The sequence below is a fragment of the Scyliorhinus torazame genome, chromosome 3, assembly GCF_047496885.1.
Source record: "Scyliorhinus torazame isolate Kashiwa2021f chromosome 3, sScyTor2.1, whole genome shotgun sequence".
Classification (NCBI taxonomy): domain Eukaryota; kingdom Metazoa; phylum Chordata; class Chondrichthyes; order Carcharhiniformes; family Scyliorhinidae; genus Scyliorhinus; species Scyliorhinus torazame.
This window is the reverse complement of record NC_092709.1, coordinates 240963895-240982246: the sequence shown is the minus strand read 5'-3', so window position 1 is coordinate 240982246 and position 18352 is coordinate 240963895. Positions and strand designations below refer to the sequence as shown.

At 47.5% G+C, this 18352-nt stretch overlaps 1 protein-coding gene across 1 annotated transcript in view; it reads left to right on the top strand.

The window, feature by feature from the left end:
* LOC140409418 (sodium channel protein type 8 subunit alpha-like) overlaps positions 1–18352 on the top strand; it is a 230578-nt gene that overhangs the window by 83542 nt on the left and 128684 nt on the right. The window contains exon 11 of the mRNA XM_072497858.1: positions 15039–15311. Within this exon, the coding sequence (XP_072353959.1) occupies positions 15039–15311 (273 nt within the window). The remainder of the gene's footprint in view (positions 1–15038; positions 15312–18352) is intronic.

Sequence of the window (18352 nt, the reverse complement as noted above, 5' to 3'; positions counted from 1 at the left end):
GACAAGCTCTCTGTATACACAGGATCTGCTCAGACGAGGAGGAGCGTAACAGACATCTACAGACGTTGAAAGATGCCCTCGTACGAACGGGATATGGCACTCGACTCATCGATCAACAGTTCCAACGCGCCACAGCGAAAAACCGCACCGACTTCCTCAGAAGACAAACATGGGACACAACTGACAGAATACCCTTCGTCGTCCAGTACTTCCCCGGAGCGGAGAAACTACGTCATCTTCTTCACAGCCTTCAACACGTCATTGATGACGATGAACATCTTGCCAAGGTCATCCCCACACCCCCACTACTTGCCTTCAAACAACCGCGCAACCCCAAACAAACAATTGTTTGCAGCAAACTACCCAGTCTTCAGAACAGTGACCACGACACCACACAACCCTGCCATGGCAATCTCTGCAAGACGTGCCAGATCATCGACATGGATACCACTATTACACGTGAGAACACCACCCACCAGGTACGCAGTACATACTCGTGCGACTCGGCCAACGTTGTCTACCTCATATGCTGCAGGAAAGGATGTCCCGAAGCGTGGTACATTGGCGAGACCATGCAGACGCTGCGACAACGAATGAACGGACATCGCGCGACAATCACCAGGCAGGAATGTTCCCTTCCAGTCGGGGAACACTTCAGCAGTCAAGGGCATTCAGCCTCTGATCTCTGGGTAAGCGTTCTCCAAGGCGGCCTTCAGGACGCGCGACAACGCAGAATCGCCGAGCAGAAACTTATAGCTAAGTTCCGCATACATGAGTGCGGCCTCAACCGGGACCTGGGATTCATGTCGCATTACATTCATCCCCCACCATCTGGCCTGCGAAATCCTACCAACTGTCCTGGCTTGACACAATTCACACCTCTTTAACCTGGGGTTACCCCATCTCTGGACCTGTAAAGATTTAATCACCTGCTAATGCTCGTATTCCAAGCATTGTCTGGAATCTTTGAATCTGTCTATATATATGTTTCTGGAACATACCTCTTCATTCACCTGAGGAAGGAGCAGCGCTCCGAAAGCTAATGACATTGAAACAAACCTGTTGGACTTTAACCTGGTGTTGTAAGACTTTGTACTGTGCTCACCCCAGTCCAACGCCGGCATCGACACCTTCTCCTTCTAGGTGGTGATGGTAGAGATTTCAAAGGTGCTTTCGAAAGAGCCGTGGCAAGTTGCTGCAGTATACCTTGTCGATCGTATACATTGGTGTGCGCCCTGGTGGACGGATTGAATCTTTATAGTGGTGGATGGGGTGCCTATCAGCAGTAGCTTGGCCTTGGATGGTTTTGAACCTCCTGCATATTCTTGGAGCTGCACTCATCCAGACAAATGGAGATTATTCCACTACACTCTTGACTTGTGCCTTGTATATGGCGAATCGGCTTTGCAGAATCAGGACGTGAGTTACACGCCACAGAATTCCAAACCTCTGAACCTGCTCTTACAGCATCAGTATTTATATGCCAGGTCCAGTTCAGTTTCTGTTTAATGGTAATCGCCTCCTGGAATGATAATGGTGTAGAATTCAGCATTGGGAATGTCATTGAACCTCAAGGAAAATGAATATATTGTCTCCTATTGGAGATGGTCATTGCCTGCCACCTGTGTGACAATTTGTTACTTGCCCAAGTCTGGATGTTGTCCAGGTCCTATTGAATTTGACATGGACTGCTTCAGTATCTGAAGATGGTTTTGCGCTGATGTGCTGAACATGCCCACTATTGAGCACGATGATGTTAATGAAGCCATCTCAACCTATTTGTTGTTTAATCTTTCATTGCATCCAATGATTCCCACTCCCTCAGTACAGCACTGGTCCGTCAGTCAAGATTTTTGTGCTCAAGCCCTGGACTGTTTAATGACCAAGGAAGCCAGCAGTAGGAGGGAAAAGATTTATTTTACTTTTAACAATGCGCTGCCCACAGCAGGAACTATCTACAATCATAGTTCCCGTTGGGACAATCAACATGACGGTCCCTGCTCGGGCCGGCTTTTATGCTCAGTTTAACAAGCCCCAGCTACTTGGGAAGTTTGTACTCCATGAGCTTCATGGGAAAATCGATAATGGTTTCCTCGTGGACCTCATAGAGGGATTATGACAGAGTGGGACTTGAATCAATAATCTTCTGATTCAGTAGCAAGAAGTGCTACCAACTGAGCCACTGCTGACACATCGATAAGGTACAGGTACAGAAGAGATTTGAGAATTCCTCTCCCTTGGTTGTCTTTAAGTACTCCTCAGTGACAAAGAACAAAGAACAAAGAAAAATTACAGCACAGGAACAGGCCCTTCGGCCCTCCAAGCCTGCGCCAATCCAGATCCTCTAAAACTGTCGCCTATTTTCTAAGGATCAGTATCCCTCTGCTCCCTGCCCATTCATGTATCTGTCTAGATACATCTTAAATGACGCTATCGTGCCCACCTCTACCACCTCTGCCGGCAATGCGTTCCAGGCACCCACCACCCTCTGCGTAAAGAACTTTCCACGCATATCTCACACATAAGCGATTTTCACTTCAACTTTTCCCCTCTCACTTTGAACTCGTGACCCCTAGTAATTGAGTCCCCCATTCTGGGAAAAAGCCATCACTCTATTTTTAAGTTCACAGTCTTGTAGAAGCTTGTATGAATATTCATGAGAGATGCTTCTGCACCTGTCACCTGCATAAGTGAGGTAACATTGAACATGCCACTGTTGTTGCCATCTACTCAATCACATTGCAGAGTGGAAACTGTTGTTCCACATTTTACTTATCTAGGAGATGGTAGTAAATATTCTCAATTGCCAGTCAAATGATTTTTCAATCTAATTTTACTGTTATTATTGCCTCTGTCTGAAATGGGTTCACTGGGATCTGGATTCTCATAAAACTCAGGAAGATCATTCCATCATCAACATCATCAGTGCATGCTACCTCTCACTATAATTGTTCATTCTCATCAGCATCAAAGTCTTTCACAAGTTCTTGCTGGCTGCTGTAAGTAGGGGGGGGAGGGGTGTACTGCGCTGTTCCTTAATTGAATTCTGCTTGAGTTGTGAAAGAAGATAGTATGGTGTGAGAACACAAGACCACTTTTATATTTAGATACTGCATCACCATTGTGGTGTGTAGTTATGGAAATCAGTATGTGTTTCCATGGCATAACATTCACTTTATAGAATGCCTAATTAATAAGAATGTTTTTATGTTATTCCAATCCCCACAGTTCCTCCTCCACACCTCTACCCTTCCATTACATAGGAGTTACGTCAGGGTTGGTTCAGTGGTAGCAATAATTATCTCCGAAACAGAGGGTCATGGACCACCATCCAGAAACTTCAGCACAAAATATAGGCTGACGCTCAATTGCAATACAGCGGGTGATTTCTCTTCTGTCAGACATGTCAAATTTCAGGCAAGATCTCACGACTTTGCCAATATTTATTCCTCAACCAACAGTGCTTGTTTTTTAATAAACTATTTGGTCATTTTTGTCTGGTATTTTGGGGTCCTTGCTGTTATATTTCTCTATGTTACGATAGTGACTACACTTCACAAGTATCTCATTTCCTTTGTGCATTCTGAGGTTGTAAGAGGTGCTTTATAAATGCAACCTTAGGGCAGCACAGTGGTGCAGTGGATAGCACTGCTGCCTCACGGCATCAAGGTCCCAGGTTCAATCCCGGCTCTGGGTCACTGTCCGTGTGGAGTTTGCACATTCTCCCCGTGTTTGCGTGCGTTTCGCCCCCACAACCCAAAGATGTGCAGGCTAGGTGGATTGGCCATGCTAAATTGTCCCTTTATTGGAAAAAATGAATTGGGTACTCTAAAAAAATTTTTTTTAAATAAAATAAAATAAATGCAACCCTTCTCTTCCTTAAGGAAAATTATGTTTGGGATGCAATATGTTGAATTTCGAATGTTGTTGAGTATAAAAATTGGCAAGTCATGTTGCAGCTGTATAGAACCTTAGTTCGACCACACTTGGAATATAGTGTTCAATTCTGGTCGCCACACTACCAGAAGGATGTGGAGGCTTTAGAGAGGGTGCAGAAGAGATTTACCAGGATGTTGCCTGGTATGGGGGGGCATTAACTATGAGGAGAGGTTGAATAAACTCGGTTTGTTCTCACTGGAATGAAGGAGGTTGAGGGGCGACCTGATAGAGGTCTATAAAATTATGAGGGGCATAGACTGAGTGGATAGTAAGAGACCTTTTGCCAGGGTAGAGGGGTCAATTACTAGGGGGCATAGGTTTAAGGTGCGAGGGGCAAGGTTTAGAGGAGAGGTACGAGGCAAGATTTTTACACAGAGGGTAGTGGGTGCCTGGAACTCGCTGCCGGAGGAGGTGGTGGAAGCAGGGACGATAGTGACGTTTAAGGGCCATCTTGCCAAATACATGAGTAGGATGGGAATAGAGGAGTGCGGACCCCGGAAGTGTAGAAGATTTTAGATTAAACAGGCAGCATAGTCGGCGCAGGCTTGGAGGGCCGAAGGGCCTGTTCCTGTGCTGTACTCTTCTTTGTTCTTTGTTCCTTTTTGCAGTATATTCAATCTGTCATCATGGCACATATGAATTAAATTTACATACTCCTGTATTCTCTTGTAAAGCATTACTTGCTGCATTCTTGTTGCCATTTCTGTGTCAGTAAGCACCACTGTATTTTACTTCAACTTTAGTTATCCCTGGTGGGCAAACTCTCCTTGGGAAAAACATTTATGCCTTACGTTGTACTTCTCTTTAAACTATGGACATTTTGGGCAGCATGGTGGCACAGTGGTTAGCACTGTTTCCTCACAGTGCCTGGGACCCAGGTTCGATTCTGACCTTGTGACAGTGTGGAATCTGCATATTCTCCCCTTATCTGCATGGGCTTCTTCTGGGTGCTCCAGTTTCTTCCCACAGTCGACGATTTGCAGGTTAGGTGGACTGGCCATGCTAAATTGTCCCTTAGTGTCCAAAAGGTTAGGTGGGGTTAAAGGGAAGGGGTGGGGGATTGGACCTAGGTAGGGTGCTCTTTCAGACTCAATGGGCCGAATGGCCTCCTTCTGCACCATATGACTTTTTTCAGGCCTCCTGCCATATTTCCAAATGAAGACTGTGGGTGGGATTCTCTGCACCGGGATGTTTAAATTGCAACAGTATAGTAGGCTATGGAGTAAGTGCTAGTAAATGGGATAAGTACAGTTTGGTATTTGATGGTCAGCATAGACATGGTGGCCTGTTTCTGTGCTGTATGACTCTATTTATAGATTCCTGCCACCATCTTAGCACAGACAGGACCGATCTCCTACACTGTACAAACCCAAGAAGGCAGACAGGAACCGATCGCCAGAGGCAGAACCGACAAGAGTCCAAATTCAGCTGTCCCAAGAGACGACCTAAACCTCCCCATGAACCTGACACTAACCTTGCCAAATGGGGAAAATAGCGCCTCAATTGCAAATCAAACCTTGAGTCAACCTCTGATCACTACATCCATTCTAATTAAGATAAACGCTGAACACGATCAGACTAAGCCAAAAGCACCAGAGGTTGCAGCATATACTTAAAAGCAGGGGTGGGATTCTCCGACTCCCCGCCGGGTCGGAGAATCGCCGGGGGTCGGCGTGAATCCCGCCCCCGCCGTCCACCAAATTCTCCGGACCCCAAAAATACCCCCCGAATTGAATCACGCCGCCCGCCTCGGAGAATGGCGAGGACCGGCATGACGCAATGGGCCCCGGGGCTGCCCAAATCCTCCAGCCCGCGATGGACCGAGCGGCCGCCCGTTTTAGGCCCGTCCCGCCGGCGTAAATTAAGGTAGATACTTACCGGCGGGACCCAGCTACGCGGGCGGCCTCTGGGGTCCTCAGGGGGGGTGCGGGGGGATCTGGCCTCGGGAGGTGCCCCCACGGTGGTCTGGCCCGCGTTCGGAGCCCACCGACCTGCGGGCAGGCCTGTGCCGTGGGGGCACTCTATTTCTCCGTGTTGGCCACTGTAACAGTCCGCGATGGCTGACGTAGAGAAGAATCCCCCTGCGCATGCGCTGGGATGATGCCAGCACATGCACCAACTCCCGCCTGCTGGCGGAGGGCCTTTGGTGCTGGTTGGCGTGGCGCCAAGCCCCTTCCGCGCCAGCTGCCGCGGCGCAAACCACTCCGGCACCGGCCTAGCCCCTGAAGGTGCGGAGGATTCCACACCTTCCAGGGTGGACCGACATCGGAGTGGTTCACGCCACTCCTCAGGGCCGGAGTTGCCCCCCGCCGCCGGTTCGCGGAGAATCCCGCCCCAGATGTCAGGGGCAAAATTCTCCTACCCGCCCCGCCACATTTCTGCCCCGACCGGCCGGCGGGAGTCTCCATAACACCGGCCAGTCAATGGGGTTTCCCATTGTGGGGCAGCCCCACGCCGTCGGGAAACCCCCGGGCGCCGGCAAAACGGAGACTCCCGTCAGCGGAAAATGACGCCCCTGAGGTCTGCCGACAACCACACTGAGAATGACAACCCCCAGAACGCCTGACGTATTGGTTGTTGTTGCTGACTGACTGTTCATGTTGCTAATTTTATGCTGTTTATTGTGTCAGGGACCTTTGATTAAAGGGAGAGGAAATGTTGTACATTCATAGTGTTTTTGAGTATTTCCTCACATGCAGCCTTGTAGCTGAATAGGGCTACTTTAAGAGAACAATTACATGATGTAATTTCGCGGCATTTTGTTTGGGCCGACAGGCAATCAAACTTTGCAGCCTGCAATGTTAACATCTTCTAAATAAGCTCAACATTTTGATTAAAGGCCTGAATACCCAATTCTGGATCCAACATTGCATAGATACCGCTTAGAAACATAATGCACTGCAAAATCTTGTCAATGGATATACTCAAAGTTGGAAAAACATGATTTATGTGAATCATTTAAGGAATTAAGGAAGGATGAAGTCCAATGTAGACCTGTAATAGGCATCAAAGAATGTATTAAAAAATTGGGGTAGGATTTTCCCACCGGCTTTCGGACCCCAGGGCTGTTAGGACCAAATGAGAGTCCTAAGCCTACTCTTGTCAAGAATGGGGACCAGCTCAAAGCTTTTCCAGGAGGCAGACTGCTAATTGGTCACCTCCCGCTTGCGGTGGGTTTATAATACTGCAGGCACAATCAGATGACTGGCAACTCTGGATCTTTGGCAGTTCCACCAAGAAAGCATTTTAGATCTTGTGGGGGGAATGGGGGCACTTTCAGAGCTAAAATAATGATGATTGCAGAAGGACCAAGCCAGTCAGCTTTGCCTGCATTTGGGCTACTAGTCAGCCTTTCCTATAAGTAGCCTTATCCTTAGGGCGTGGAGCCTTTAACTCCAAGGGAACCCCAACCTGTTGCATGGAGGCTGCCTCCAAAGAGCTGATTGCCTCCAATTGGGGCCTTAAGCACGCAAATTGGCTGTCCCCTCCATGAAGTGGGCAGCTGGTTCATTCCCAAGCCACCTGGAAACATCCCTGGCAGCAGGAATGTGTCAGCGAGCCATCCCAATGCGACACATCTATTTTTCTGCCCCTGACTCCAAGCCAGCCACCATGGGGCCAGGTAAATGCATTCCTTGGTTTTAACATCTGGGCGAGTTAGTCTCACCACACCTGACCCTTAGGAGCATGCTCTACTCTCAATTTCATCTAAATATCTATCATGCCTATAAACCAAAAGGGTAAACAAGAACGGAAGATAAGCAAGTTCTTACTCCTAAACACATTGGGCGTCATTCTCCGACCCCCCGCCGGGTCGGAGAATGGCCGTTGGCCGCCGTGAATCCCGCCCCCGCCGAAGTCTCCGCTCCCGGAGATTGGGCGGGGGCGGGAATCCGGCCGCGCCGGTTGGCGGGACCCCCCGCTGGATTCTCCGGCCCGGTTGGGCCGAAGTCCCGCCCAGGAATTGCCTGTCCCGCCGACGTAAATCAAACCTGGTATTTACCGGCGGGACCAGGCGGCGTGGGCGGGCTCCGGGGTCCTTGGGGGGGGGCGCGGGGCGATCTGACCCCGGGGGGTGCCCCCACGGTGGCCTGGCCCGCGATCGGGGCCCACCGATCCGCGGGCGGGCCTGTGCCGTGGGGGCACTCTTTCCCTTCCGCCTCCACCACTGCCTCCACCATGGCGGAGGCGGAAGAGACTCTCCCCACTGTGCATGCGCGGGAAACTGATAGCGGCCGCTGACGCTCCCGCGCATGCGCCGCATTTCCGTGCCAGCTGGCGGGGCAACAAACGCCATTTCCGCCAGCTGGCGGGGCGGAAATCCCTCCGGCGTCGGCCTAGCCCCTCAATGTCGGGGCTAGGCCGCCAAAGATGCGGAGACTTCCGCACCTTTTTGCCGGCGCGATGCCCATCTGATTGGCGCCGGCTTTGGCGCCAGTCGGCGGGCATCCCGCCGTTGGGGGAGAATTTCGCCCATTATTCATGATATAAAAGTAAATTACTGCGGATGCTGGAATCTGAAACCAAAAAGAAAATGCTGGAAAATCCCAGCAGGTCTGGCAGCATCTGTAGGGAGAGAAAAGAGCTAACGTTTCTGTGACTCTTTGTCACAGCCAACAGACAGAGAAAGTGGGAAATATTTATACTGTGGAGTGAGAATGAAATATCATAGATTATCATAGAATTTACAGTGCAGAAGGAGGCCATTCGGCCCATCGAGTCTGCACCGGCTCTTGGAAAGAGCACCCTACCCAAATCAACACCGCCACCCTATCCCCAGAACCCAGTAACCCCACCCAACACTAAGTTGGCACTCGGCCTCTGCCAGGTAGCGGTCAGTGCGCCAGACGACAACAGCACCCCCTTTGTTGACAAGTTTGATGACAAAGCCGGGGTTAGACCTGACGGAGTGAAGAGCAGGATGTTTGGAAGGTGAGAGGTTGGAATGGGTGAGGGGGGCAGAAAATTTAAGATGGCCAATGTCCCATTGACCGTTCTCAATGAAAACATCGAGGGCAGGTAATTGTCCCGGTGGGGGGTTCCACTTGGAGGCAGAATGTTGGAGGCACATGAAAGAATCAGCGGAAAGGTGGGAGGATTCTTGCCCAAAGAAGTGGGCACAGAAACGAAGGCGACGAAAGAAGAGTTCAACATCATGTCGAGCCCAGAATTCATTGAGGTGGGGGCGTAAGGGTACAAAGCTGAGTCCTTTGCTGAGAACAGCACACTCAGCCTCAGAGAGGGGAAGGTCGGAGGGTATGGTGAACACGTGGCAAGGGCTGGGGCTGGGAGAAATGGGGTATGAGGGATTGGGACTGGTGGAGGGCCCAGGATGGGCAGTGGTGTTTATACTGGGGAAAATGGGGTACGAGGGATTGGGACTGGTGGAGGGCCCAGAATGGGCAGTGGCGTTGATACTGGGACACATTATTCATGATTTTTAATCAAAGGAGAACTGAATGTTATAAAAATTGATAGAAAAATATGTTCTTCATCTCCAAGGTTCAAGATTTAAGCTCAGCTTTGAGAATAAGCATTAAAGAATAGACAAAGTCCAGATGTTTTTGTAGTAGATGTTCTGCCATGTATATTCCTAAGAAAACAATTTTAGAAATTTAATTTATAGGGAAATAAATCCAGCTCTGGAACATGATGTAATTTTCTCTTTGTTGGCTGTGCAAAAGCTGTTCCAAATTTGACAACTGATTTGTGCATGTTTGGCTCTGAGGGAGATCGGCAGGAGTTTATAACACTCCTGTGGGCTCTTAAGAATGGAAATTAAATTATTTCCACACTAGTTTTATCACATTGCAATAATAACATAACTAGCCCAAAAATATGGGATAAATCAGGAAATCTTAGGTATACAAAAGAAAAACATTACAGGAGAGAATTTGCTTTGTTTGCTGTATCTAGCAAAACTATAGCACTTTGTCAGTTTCAAAACAAAAAGAAAAAAAACATCTTTCCTCTACACGGGAATATATTCTGACCAGAAGAGGTGGGCTTGAATGACTTCCCTCGTTCCTCTCTTCTCATTTGATCACAATAGGCTTTTAACATTTTTATCCCATCCTTAAAGTTACAAAGCCAATGCGCAGAGTGGACAGGGAAAACCCTAAATCCATCTCATTGTTTGCTCCAAAAAACAATTCAAATTGAATTTAATTCATGGTCTGTACAAGAGAGACATATGGGGCTGAATTCTCCGCCCCGCCTCCCCACATTTCTGCCCCGACCCGCCGGCGGGATTCTCCGTTACGCCAGCCGGTCAATGGGCTTTCCTATTGTGGGGCCGCCCCACGCCGTCGGGAAACCCCCGGGCACCGGCAAAACAGAGAATCCCACCGGCGAAGATCCAAACTGGGGCGTCATTCTCCGCCGGCGGGAGTCTCCGTTTTGCCGGCGCCCGGGGGTTTCCCGACGGCGTGGGGCTGCCCCACAATGGGAAACCCCATTGACCGGCCGGTGTAACGGAGCATCCCGCCAGCGGGTCGGGGCAGAAATGTGGCGCGGCGGGTAGGAGAATTTCGCCCCCGATAAGAAATGGCATTGCACCTCATTATGGGCTTTATCTGACTTTAGCCAAAAGGCTGAGAAGCATTTGAAATGGTTATACTTGCCAATTCAATGGGTATTTAATTGTTTGCACTGTGATCATAAAAGATCAATCAGACATATTTTCTTGAGTTAACCAAAGATGTTAGCTTAATTAAAACCAATTCAAGTATGAGAACAAAATAGGTACTGACTTTCTCACACACAAACGCAAATTACAGAGTAAGGAAAGATAGGTTAGTCAAATTACAGTAAGTGGGGGAAGAAAGGTAAAAGAGCACGCAGTTCATAGTTTGATGATTTAGCTGGCATCAGGCCAATTTTGATGGTCTTGATATTTCCGATCAAAAGATGGAGGTGATCAAGTTTGTTGTTTTTTATGAGACACAGCCATGGAATTGAGTTCTTTCTTTAAAATCTCTGTCTGCTGCACATGGAGAGGGAAGCAACAATAGAAGGCAGGGCCTAAAATTTACAAGTTGGTTCTGTATAGAGAGCATGTGCTCAAAACACACAATGGTATTGGCTTGTCATGTGACCGTTGTCTCCAGCTGCCAGTAATTCAAACAGTTATATATCCCAATCGTAACTTGAATGCAACTGTCCGAAGGGTGTCAGCCACCCAGTGCCGGGAGCGGTGGATGCACATGAGGCTCTCTGCAGTGGGTGCAGGGCTCACTCGTGCCTGGCACTGTGTCATCCCTCACCCCCTCTGGGGGACTCCCAGAGTCTGGCACGTCATAATTGAAGGTTCTTTTGTTTTTCCGCCGACGTAGATAGTTCAGGCAGTGTCCTCTTGGGCCCCCCTCCACCAAGACCCCGAATCTCTCCCTCCCCAACACCCTCCTTTCCCCTCTCTCCCCACCATCCCCTTCCTTGCCCTTCTGTTGGTACAGAGGTGAGGGTATCTGGTCTCTCCTGGTCCTAGTGATTGTACCATTTGTTTTTTGTAGAAATGTGTTGTGAACTGTTTTAATAATCAGAGTATCCCCCCCCCTCCCACCTCCCCTCCTCGTACGTTGGTACTGAGGGGAGGGTACCCTGTTTCTCCAACACAAAATTAGTGTTGTACCGTTTGGACTTGTATATTTTTTTTTTACTGTTTTATGGCTCATTGATTAGCTCATGTCTGGAAAGGTATCTTAAACCAGGGCCTCATTTGCCAAGCAATTAGTCTTTCGTGGTCCATCTCCAACACTTGAATGATTCCGATCGTTGTCATAAATGCCTTGTTAATCGGACAAGAGATGTAGCGTCTCTCACACTCCTCAGGGCCGATTGTCTTTGGTGGATTTTGCAGACTTGCCGTCTTCATTCCAGTGGGTTTTGAATATGGAATGAATAGTAATGCAAATAATTATCAGATTGGCCACAATTCACTTTAAGCTTTATTCCTTTTTACTTATTTTGATTAGCCTGATATCGGACATGTATGCATTACAAAGCTTAAAAGCCTCCTAACTAATTTACTGAGAATCTACAAGTAGGGTTTCTTTTTGCACGGTATCAAGTCAAAGTTGCCCATATAAGTTCATATACATAATGTAAACCCAAAAATGTAAGCACAGATTAGTGAGAGCCTCAATTTTGTGTAGGGGCATGGCTGGGATTTGATCAGCTGACTGGGTATTGCTTACCAGCACAGAACAGTGGTATGTTCTGGCAAATCTATGCTGCAGCAGTGAATTTTAAATCGACCACCCAATTGCACTGTGGAAGCATATGTTAATGACGGTGTTGTCTCTCTGTGATGTGACTCTTCGGCCTCCCAAAATCCTCAGAGAAAACTGCATGTGTGGCAGGCGAGGATCACTATTTCTGCATTTGACAATTTAAGTCCTTGATGCCAGCTCTCACCCACCCGTCATCAAGAGGGCTAAGTATCAAGGTCAACATTTCACCAAGGAGATTAGTAAGTGCTACTGTACAGGTTTGCCAGAGGTTGGTTTGGTAATGCTTGAGCAAACAGATCAGCAGCATTCTGAGCTGATATTGACGATTCATTCATTGGACTTGGAGAAAGACAGGTATTACTGGGAGCTTCGATTCATCCTAGAAAATCTAGGTAACCCTGAATTCAAAGTACTGCTGAAGAATGTTGACTGAGCCCGAAAAGAGGTAGAATATACCGCTGCTCTGTGCTGGTAAGCACTACAGTCAACTGATTAAATTCCGGCAATACCCCTGAAGTAGGCAACAATATAAATCAAGTTACAGCAAAACAAATTGATTCAGAATCTGGCTTTAATAGTTTAAACTAAATCAAATATTAGTCTGAAATCCTTTTGAGGCAAAATGATTTGGTGGAGGTGGCTGGAATTTGGGGCATAAATTACACCACATTCGGAAATGCAAGCTAAATTCCAGTGGACCTGGGTGTAGGCATACAAGTGGCAAGATATTGAAGGTGAAAGCAGCTCCTCCAGCCATTCACACCAAAATTACATTGGACCTAAGTCTGTGGAAAAGGGATATAAGTTATCTCTACAAATTATCAAATTGGTAGCACTATGGTGTGTCGACCCATCCCCGATATTGGGATTGAGTTGGGCTAACTTTTTAAAAAATTTATAGTACTCAATTTTTTTTACAAATTAAGGGGCAATTTAGCGTGGCCAATCCACCTACCTTGCACATCTTTGTGTTGTGGTGGTGAGACCCAAGCAGAAACAGGGAGAATGTGCAAACTCCGCACGGACAGTGACATGGGGCCGGGATTGAACCTGGGTCCTCGGCGTCGTGAGGCAGCAGTGCCAACCATTGCGCCAACGTGCCGCCCAAGGCATTGAACGTCACTGTGACTCTTGCCGTCATTACCAGCTAATTCAGGATGGTCTTCAGTACTTCATTATAAGTATGATGCCCATTCAACATTCTTCCAGAGCAGATGGCTCACTCAGCAAAGAACTGAGTCCACAGCCTCTGCAACCAGAGACTGCCCTTTGCAGAGTCTTCGTTTTCTCTGTCAGAACCTACTTTCACCTGTCTCCATTAGAAAATTTATGTGTTGCGTCTCACCCAGTGAAAAAAAGTTAGAGCCATCTACATCATCGCTAAGTGAATTTCTCAGGGTTGTTGAGCCGGAGTTAAAGGGTGAACAGTGCACTGAGCGGGGATGTGGCTGTGTGGGCAGAGGTTGAGCGGCAGAGGATCTGTGGCTGCTCTTTTGCTCAGTAGACTTAAAAAAAGCTTCTGGCTCCACTACACATCAGCTGCACTGCCAAGAAAACAGCTGTGCTACAATGTCCATGAGGGAACAATAGTGCGGTAAATGTTCCCTGCAGATTTTAACTCCAGATCTGCCCAGTTTCTGCTGGGCGAAAGGAATTTAAATGAACCTTGATATCCATTTAAGATAGCTTGACAAATGTAGACAGCTACCTTTCATTTACTTATGTCAAATTATCTATCAAAGTTTTTGTGGAAATGGTCACATTATAAATCTTTTTTTAATACGCAGTACTAATTCTATGACATATATTTGAACTACAATGATACACATGTAGTACTGATTAGTAAAAAGCTTGAATCACTTTGGTCCATATTTTCTGAGCTCCAGGGCAGTGTGTCTGGGGGTTACCCCAGAATCATGCTGGGGAACCACCCCCCACCCACACGTTCTTAGGTAAGGATTGCATGGCAGTTGCCCGGAAAGTTAAAACGTTCTATGGGCCATTGTCCTCCACTGGGAACCAATGAAAAATGAGATTTAAAATCACAAACTTTGGATGGTTCTGACTGTCTTGCAGCACTAGATACCCCAAAAAATTTTGAAGAATTAAAACCACTTCTAGTTTCTGGGTAACTATAGTACTGACCTTCCCCCAAACCCCAATGATACCTGACACCCTCCCCCTCCCCCCCCCCCCACCCCCACTCTCCTCCCAGTTCCCCATGGGACCACACAGTGCTGGTCCCCACAGGACCCCTCGATGACCCTGACCCCATTAACCTCACCTGACCAATCCCCTGAACCTCACAAGAACCCCCTGCCCAAATACATTCCCCACACCCCTCCAAACTGCAACCTCCCCCTGACTGAAGGCCCCAACTGTCCGTCCTGCGACCACCCATCCCCCGCAGACCAACAGACCATCCTCCCCCAATCCTGCCCACTTGCCTTCTGCCTCTACAGTTACAGCTAGTGCTTTAAAAAAAAGGTCCAATGATTACTTACCTTCGAGTGAGCTGCCCTTGACTGTGGGCCTCAGGACCCCGTTGCGTTGAGGTGATCTCCCCAGTCTGAGTCGGAAAGTTGGATGGAATGGGAGCGACTGGATTTCTAGGTAAGTAATTATGAGTGGAATAGCAATCTGACTCAATTGCCAGTCCACTAGAAGTTACAGCCAATTATCATTACTATTCCAATTGGGGCAATTAGGAATGCGCAACAAATGCTCTCCTAATCAACAACACCAACATCCTGTGAATCAATAAATAAATCCTTGTTAATTTTATACAGTGAGGATTTACTGTCAAACTAATTTATTTTCGTTCAGTTTGCAGAATCTACAATTTACTGTTTCTATTTTGTCTTGCAGCTTGTTGTTAACGCTTTGGTTGCTTCAATACCATCGATTTCTAATGTCATGTTCGTATGTCTTGTATTCTGGCTGATATTTGGCATTGTTGGTGTTCAGATCTTTGGTGGAACCTTCTTTCAGTGTGTGGATGAAAATAATGTTCGTCTTCCCCTTAATATTGTAAATAATCGATCCGAATGTGATGCATACCAAGATATTGGGTACAAGTGGGTCAACCCCAAGATTAACTTTGATAACGTACTAGCAGCTTACATGGCTCTCCTGCAAGTGGTAAGTAAGCAAAAATACATTTGCTGAGGACCTTCAGTCTGTGCCTTAAGATGTTCTGTATTTAAACATAATTTAGGAAAGCTTGTGGGAGGAATTTATAACAACTGTAAATTAAAAACGAGGTTGGGAACTTGTGACCTTTTTCATATGACAACACAAAGTACAGTATGGAAACTATGCAAAAATTATGATTCTGACATTAGTGCATACAATTGGAGAATGACAATTTTTTCAAATGTTTTTTTTAAATTTTTCTAATTAACCGGAAATTTACTGTGGTCAATCCACCTACCCTGCACATCTTTTGTGTTGTGGGGGTGAGACCCACTCAGACACAGGGAGAATGTGCAAACTCCAGACGGACAGTGACCCGGGGCCGGGATCGAACCCAGGTCCTCAGCACCGTGAGGCAGCAGTGCCAACCACTGTGCCACCACGTTGCCCTATAGAATGGCAAAATGTAACAAAAATCATAAAGCGTATTCGAATCATAGAATCCCCACAGTGCAGAAAAAGGCCATCTGGTCCACCAAGTCTGCATCGACACTCCGAAAGGGCATCTACCTAGGCCCACTCCCCGCACTATCCTCATAACCTCACCTAACCTTTGGACATTAAGAGGCAATTTAGCATGGCCAATCGACCTAACCACATCTTTGGATTGTGGGAGGAAACTGGAGCCACACAGAGGAAATCCACACAGACACATACAGGACGTGCAATCTCCACACAGTCACCCAAGGTCGGAATCGAACCAGGGTCCCTGACTCCGTGAGGCAGCAGTGCTCACCATGTGGCACCCGTATTACACCTGGGTGTTACTAAAATTGGTAATTTCATCGAGCCTTATTTTCAATTAGCTTTAAATCTGATGTAAAAAAAAAATATGTACTCTGCCCAAAGGCAAGTCATTCTCTTGGCTCCTTGTCTGCTGGTGCTTCACCTGAGTTGTTTCTCATTACAGTTTTTCCCTATAGTGGTTTGCCATTGCCCTCCATTTATAGGTAGGAGAAGAAAGCATGCAATTGCCATTATTCTGAACCACTCGCTGGCCATTCAGCCAACTGAGCTAACCAGCCCACATCCTTATGTTCTGGGTCAGTAAAGAGCCTTTCACAGCTTCAAAAAATCCAAAGCTTTTTTCAGCTGTTGAGCAACCCATTTTTAAGTCAGGTCACTGTTGTTTAAAATTCTGGGTTCATTCTACTGCAGCTGGTATTAATGTGGCAACTATCTCCTCAAGGTGTTCCCAAACCATTTGCCAAAGAAAAAATGAATTTATATAGTTTTTTTTATTCATGAGCTTAAGTCATCCCAAAATACTTAATAACCAATGAATCCCTGTCGTTTTGTAAGCAAACATGGCAGAGGAAGGCCCCACAAAAAGCAAATGACCAGTTAATCCTTTTGCAGGTATGAGTTGAGGGTTAAATGTTTGCCACAAAACCAGGAGACATTCATTTTCCTTTCACAAAAATGCCATGATATTGTGTTCATCCATCTAAACAGGCAAAAGGACCTCGGTTTGCAGACAGTGACTTTGTCTCTATCAATGGAGCGCTCTATCAATATTGCTGAATATATTGAAGTATCAGCTTAAAAAGATGTTTAAGAGAAGAACAAGGCTTGAACTCATAGCTTTCAGACTATGAGGTGCAAGTGCAACTAACTGATACAACCAGATCCACATCAGCCTCCGATAAGCAACTTCAAACCACAGTTGCAGGATCTATGTCAGTTATGGTTCCAACTCTGTTTAGACATATTCCTAGTGGTGTTCATCACAAGACCTTCTGCCTCCAACCATCCTACCCCCACATTCCTGCCATTGATCACTGAGGTATCCATACTGGCAGTGTATTTGCAGTGTACTACTTTTCCCATCCGATAAGATAATTAATGACTGGCAGTCAACCAACCTTTTTACTCCATGTCCAATATTTTTATGACTAAAGAAAATGTGAAAAAATAATTATTCATTGCGTGTGTTTTTTCATTCCGGGTTGCTTGCAGTAGAATCCTGACAATCAATCTTCAATTCATGGAGACAGCAATCCTGAAGGGTTAACAACCCTCGGATCAGACTTTTGTGGAGTGGGGAAGACTCCAGGAACCTTTAAAAATGGCAGGTGGGACCCAGATGCAGGAGTCCCATTTCCAAGAGCCAATTTTTGTCATGGGGGAAGGAGGCAGGGCATGACTCACACAAGAGGGAAATCTAAACTCAGCAGAGCCCTCCTGAGGCTAAGTGTTGACGCCGTCGGAAACGCCGTCGCGTTTCTCAGCGGCGTCAACACGGCCCCAGGATCAGCAATTCTGGCCCCTACAGGGGGCCAGCACGGCGCTGGAGCGGTTCACGCCGCTCCAACTGCTGATCCTGGCGTCAACTGGGGTCCGCGGGGTCCGCGCATGAGCTGTGACACCAGCGCTAATGAGCACATGCGCAGTGGCTCCCTTCAACGCGCCAACCCCGACTCAACATGGCGCAGGGCTACAGGGGCCAGCATGGAAGAAAGGAGGCCCCCAGCCAGAGAGGCCAGCCAATCGATGGACCCCCAACGTGAGCCAGGCCACATCGGAGGCCACCCCCCGGGGTCGGACCCCTCCCCCAACACTTCCACACCGTGTTCCGCCGGCTGAGAGCAGGAGTGGACGGCACCCATCCCGGGCCGAGAATCAGCGGGGGGGGCTGCGTAGAGCGGCCCCCGACTGGCACCGCGCCAACCACGCCGGCGCCAATGGCTTTCTGCGGAGAATCGTGTGCCGGTGTTGGGGCGACGTGGCGTGATTCGCGCCGGTCGCGGGGATTCTCCAGCCCGGCCGCCCAGGCTGAGAGAATCCCGCCCCCAATTCCTCAGTGTAGGAGTCATAAATTTGTGCAATCGACATAAGTGCCCTTGAATGGCAGATAAGTTTATTTAAGAGTCATGATCTGAAGTTTTTTAATGACCCCACTCCTCAAACATGAAAATTTATTGATGCTATTAGCAAGAGTTTTTCTTAAAATTCTGTTGGAATGCTTTGTTTGACAGCTCATCTGG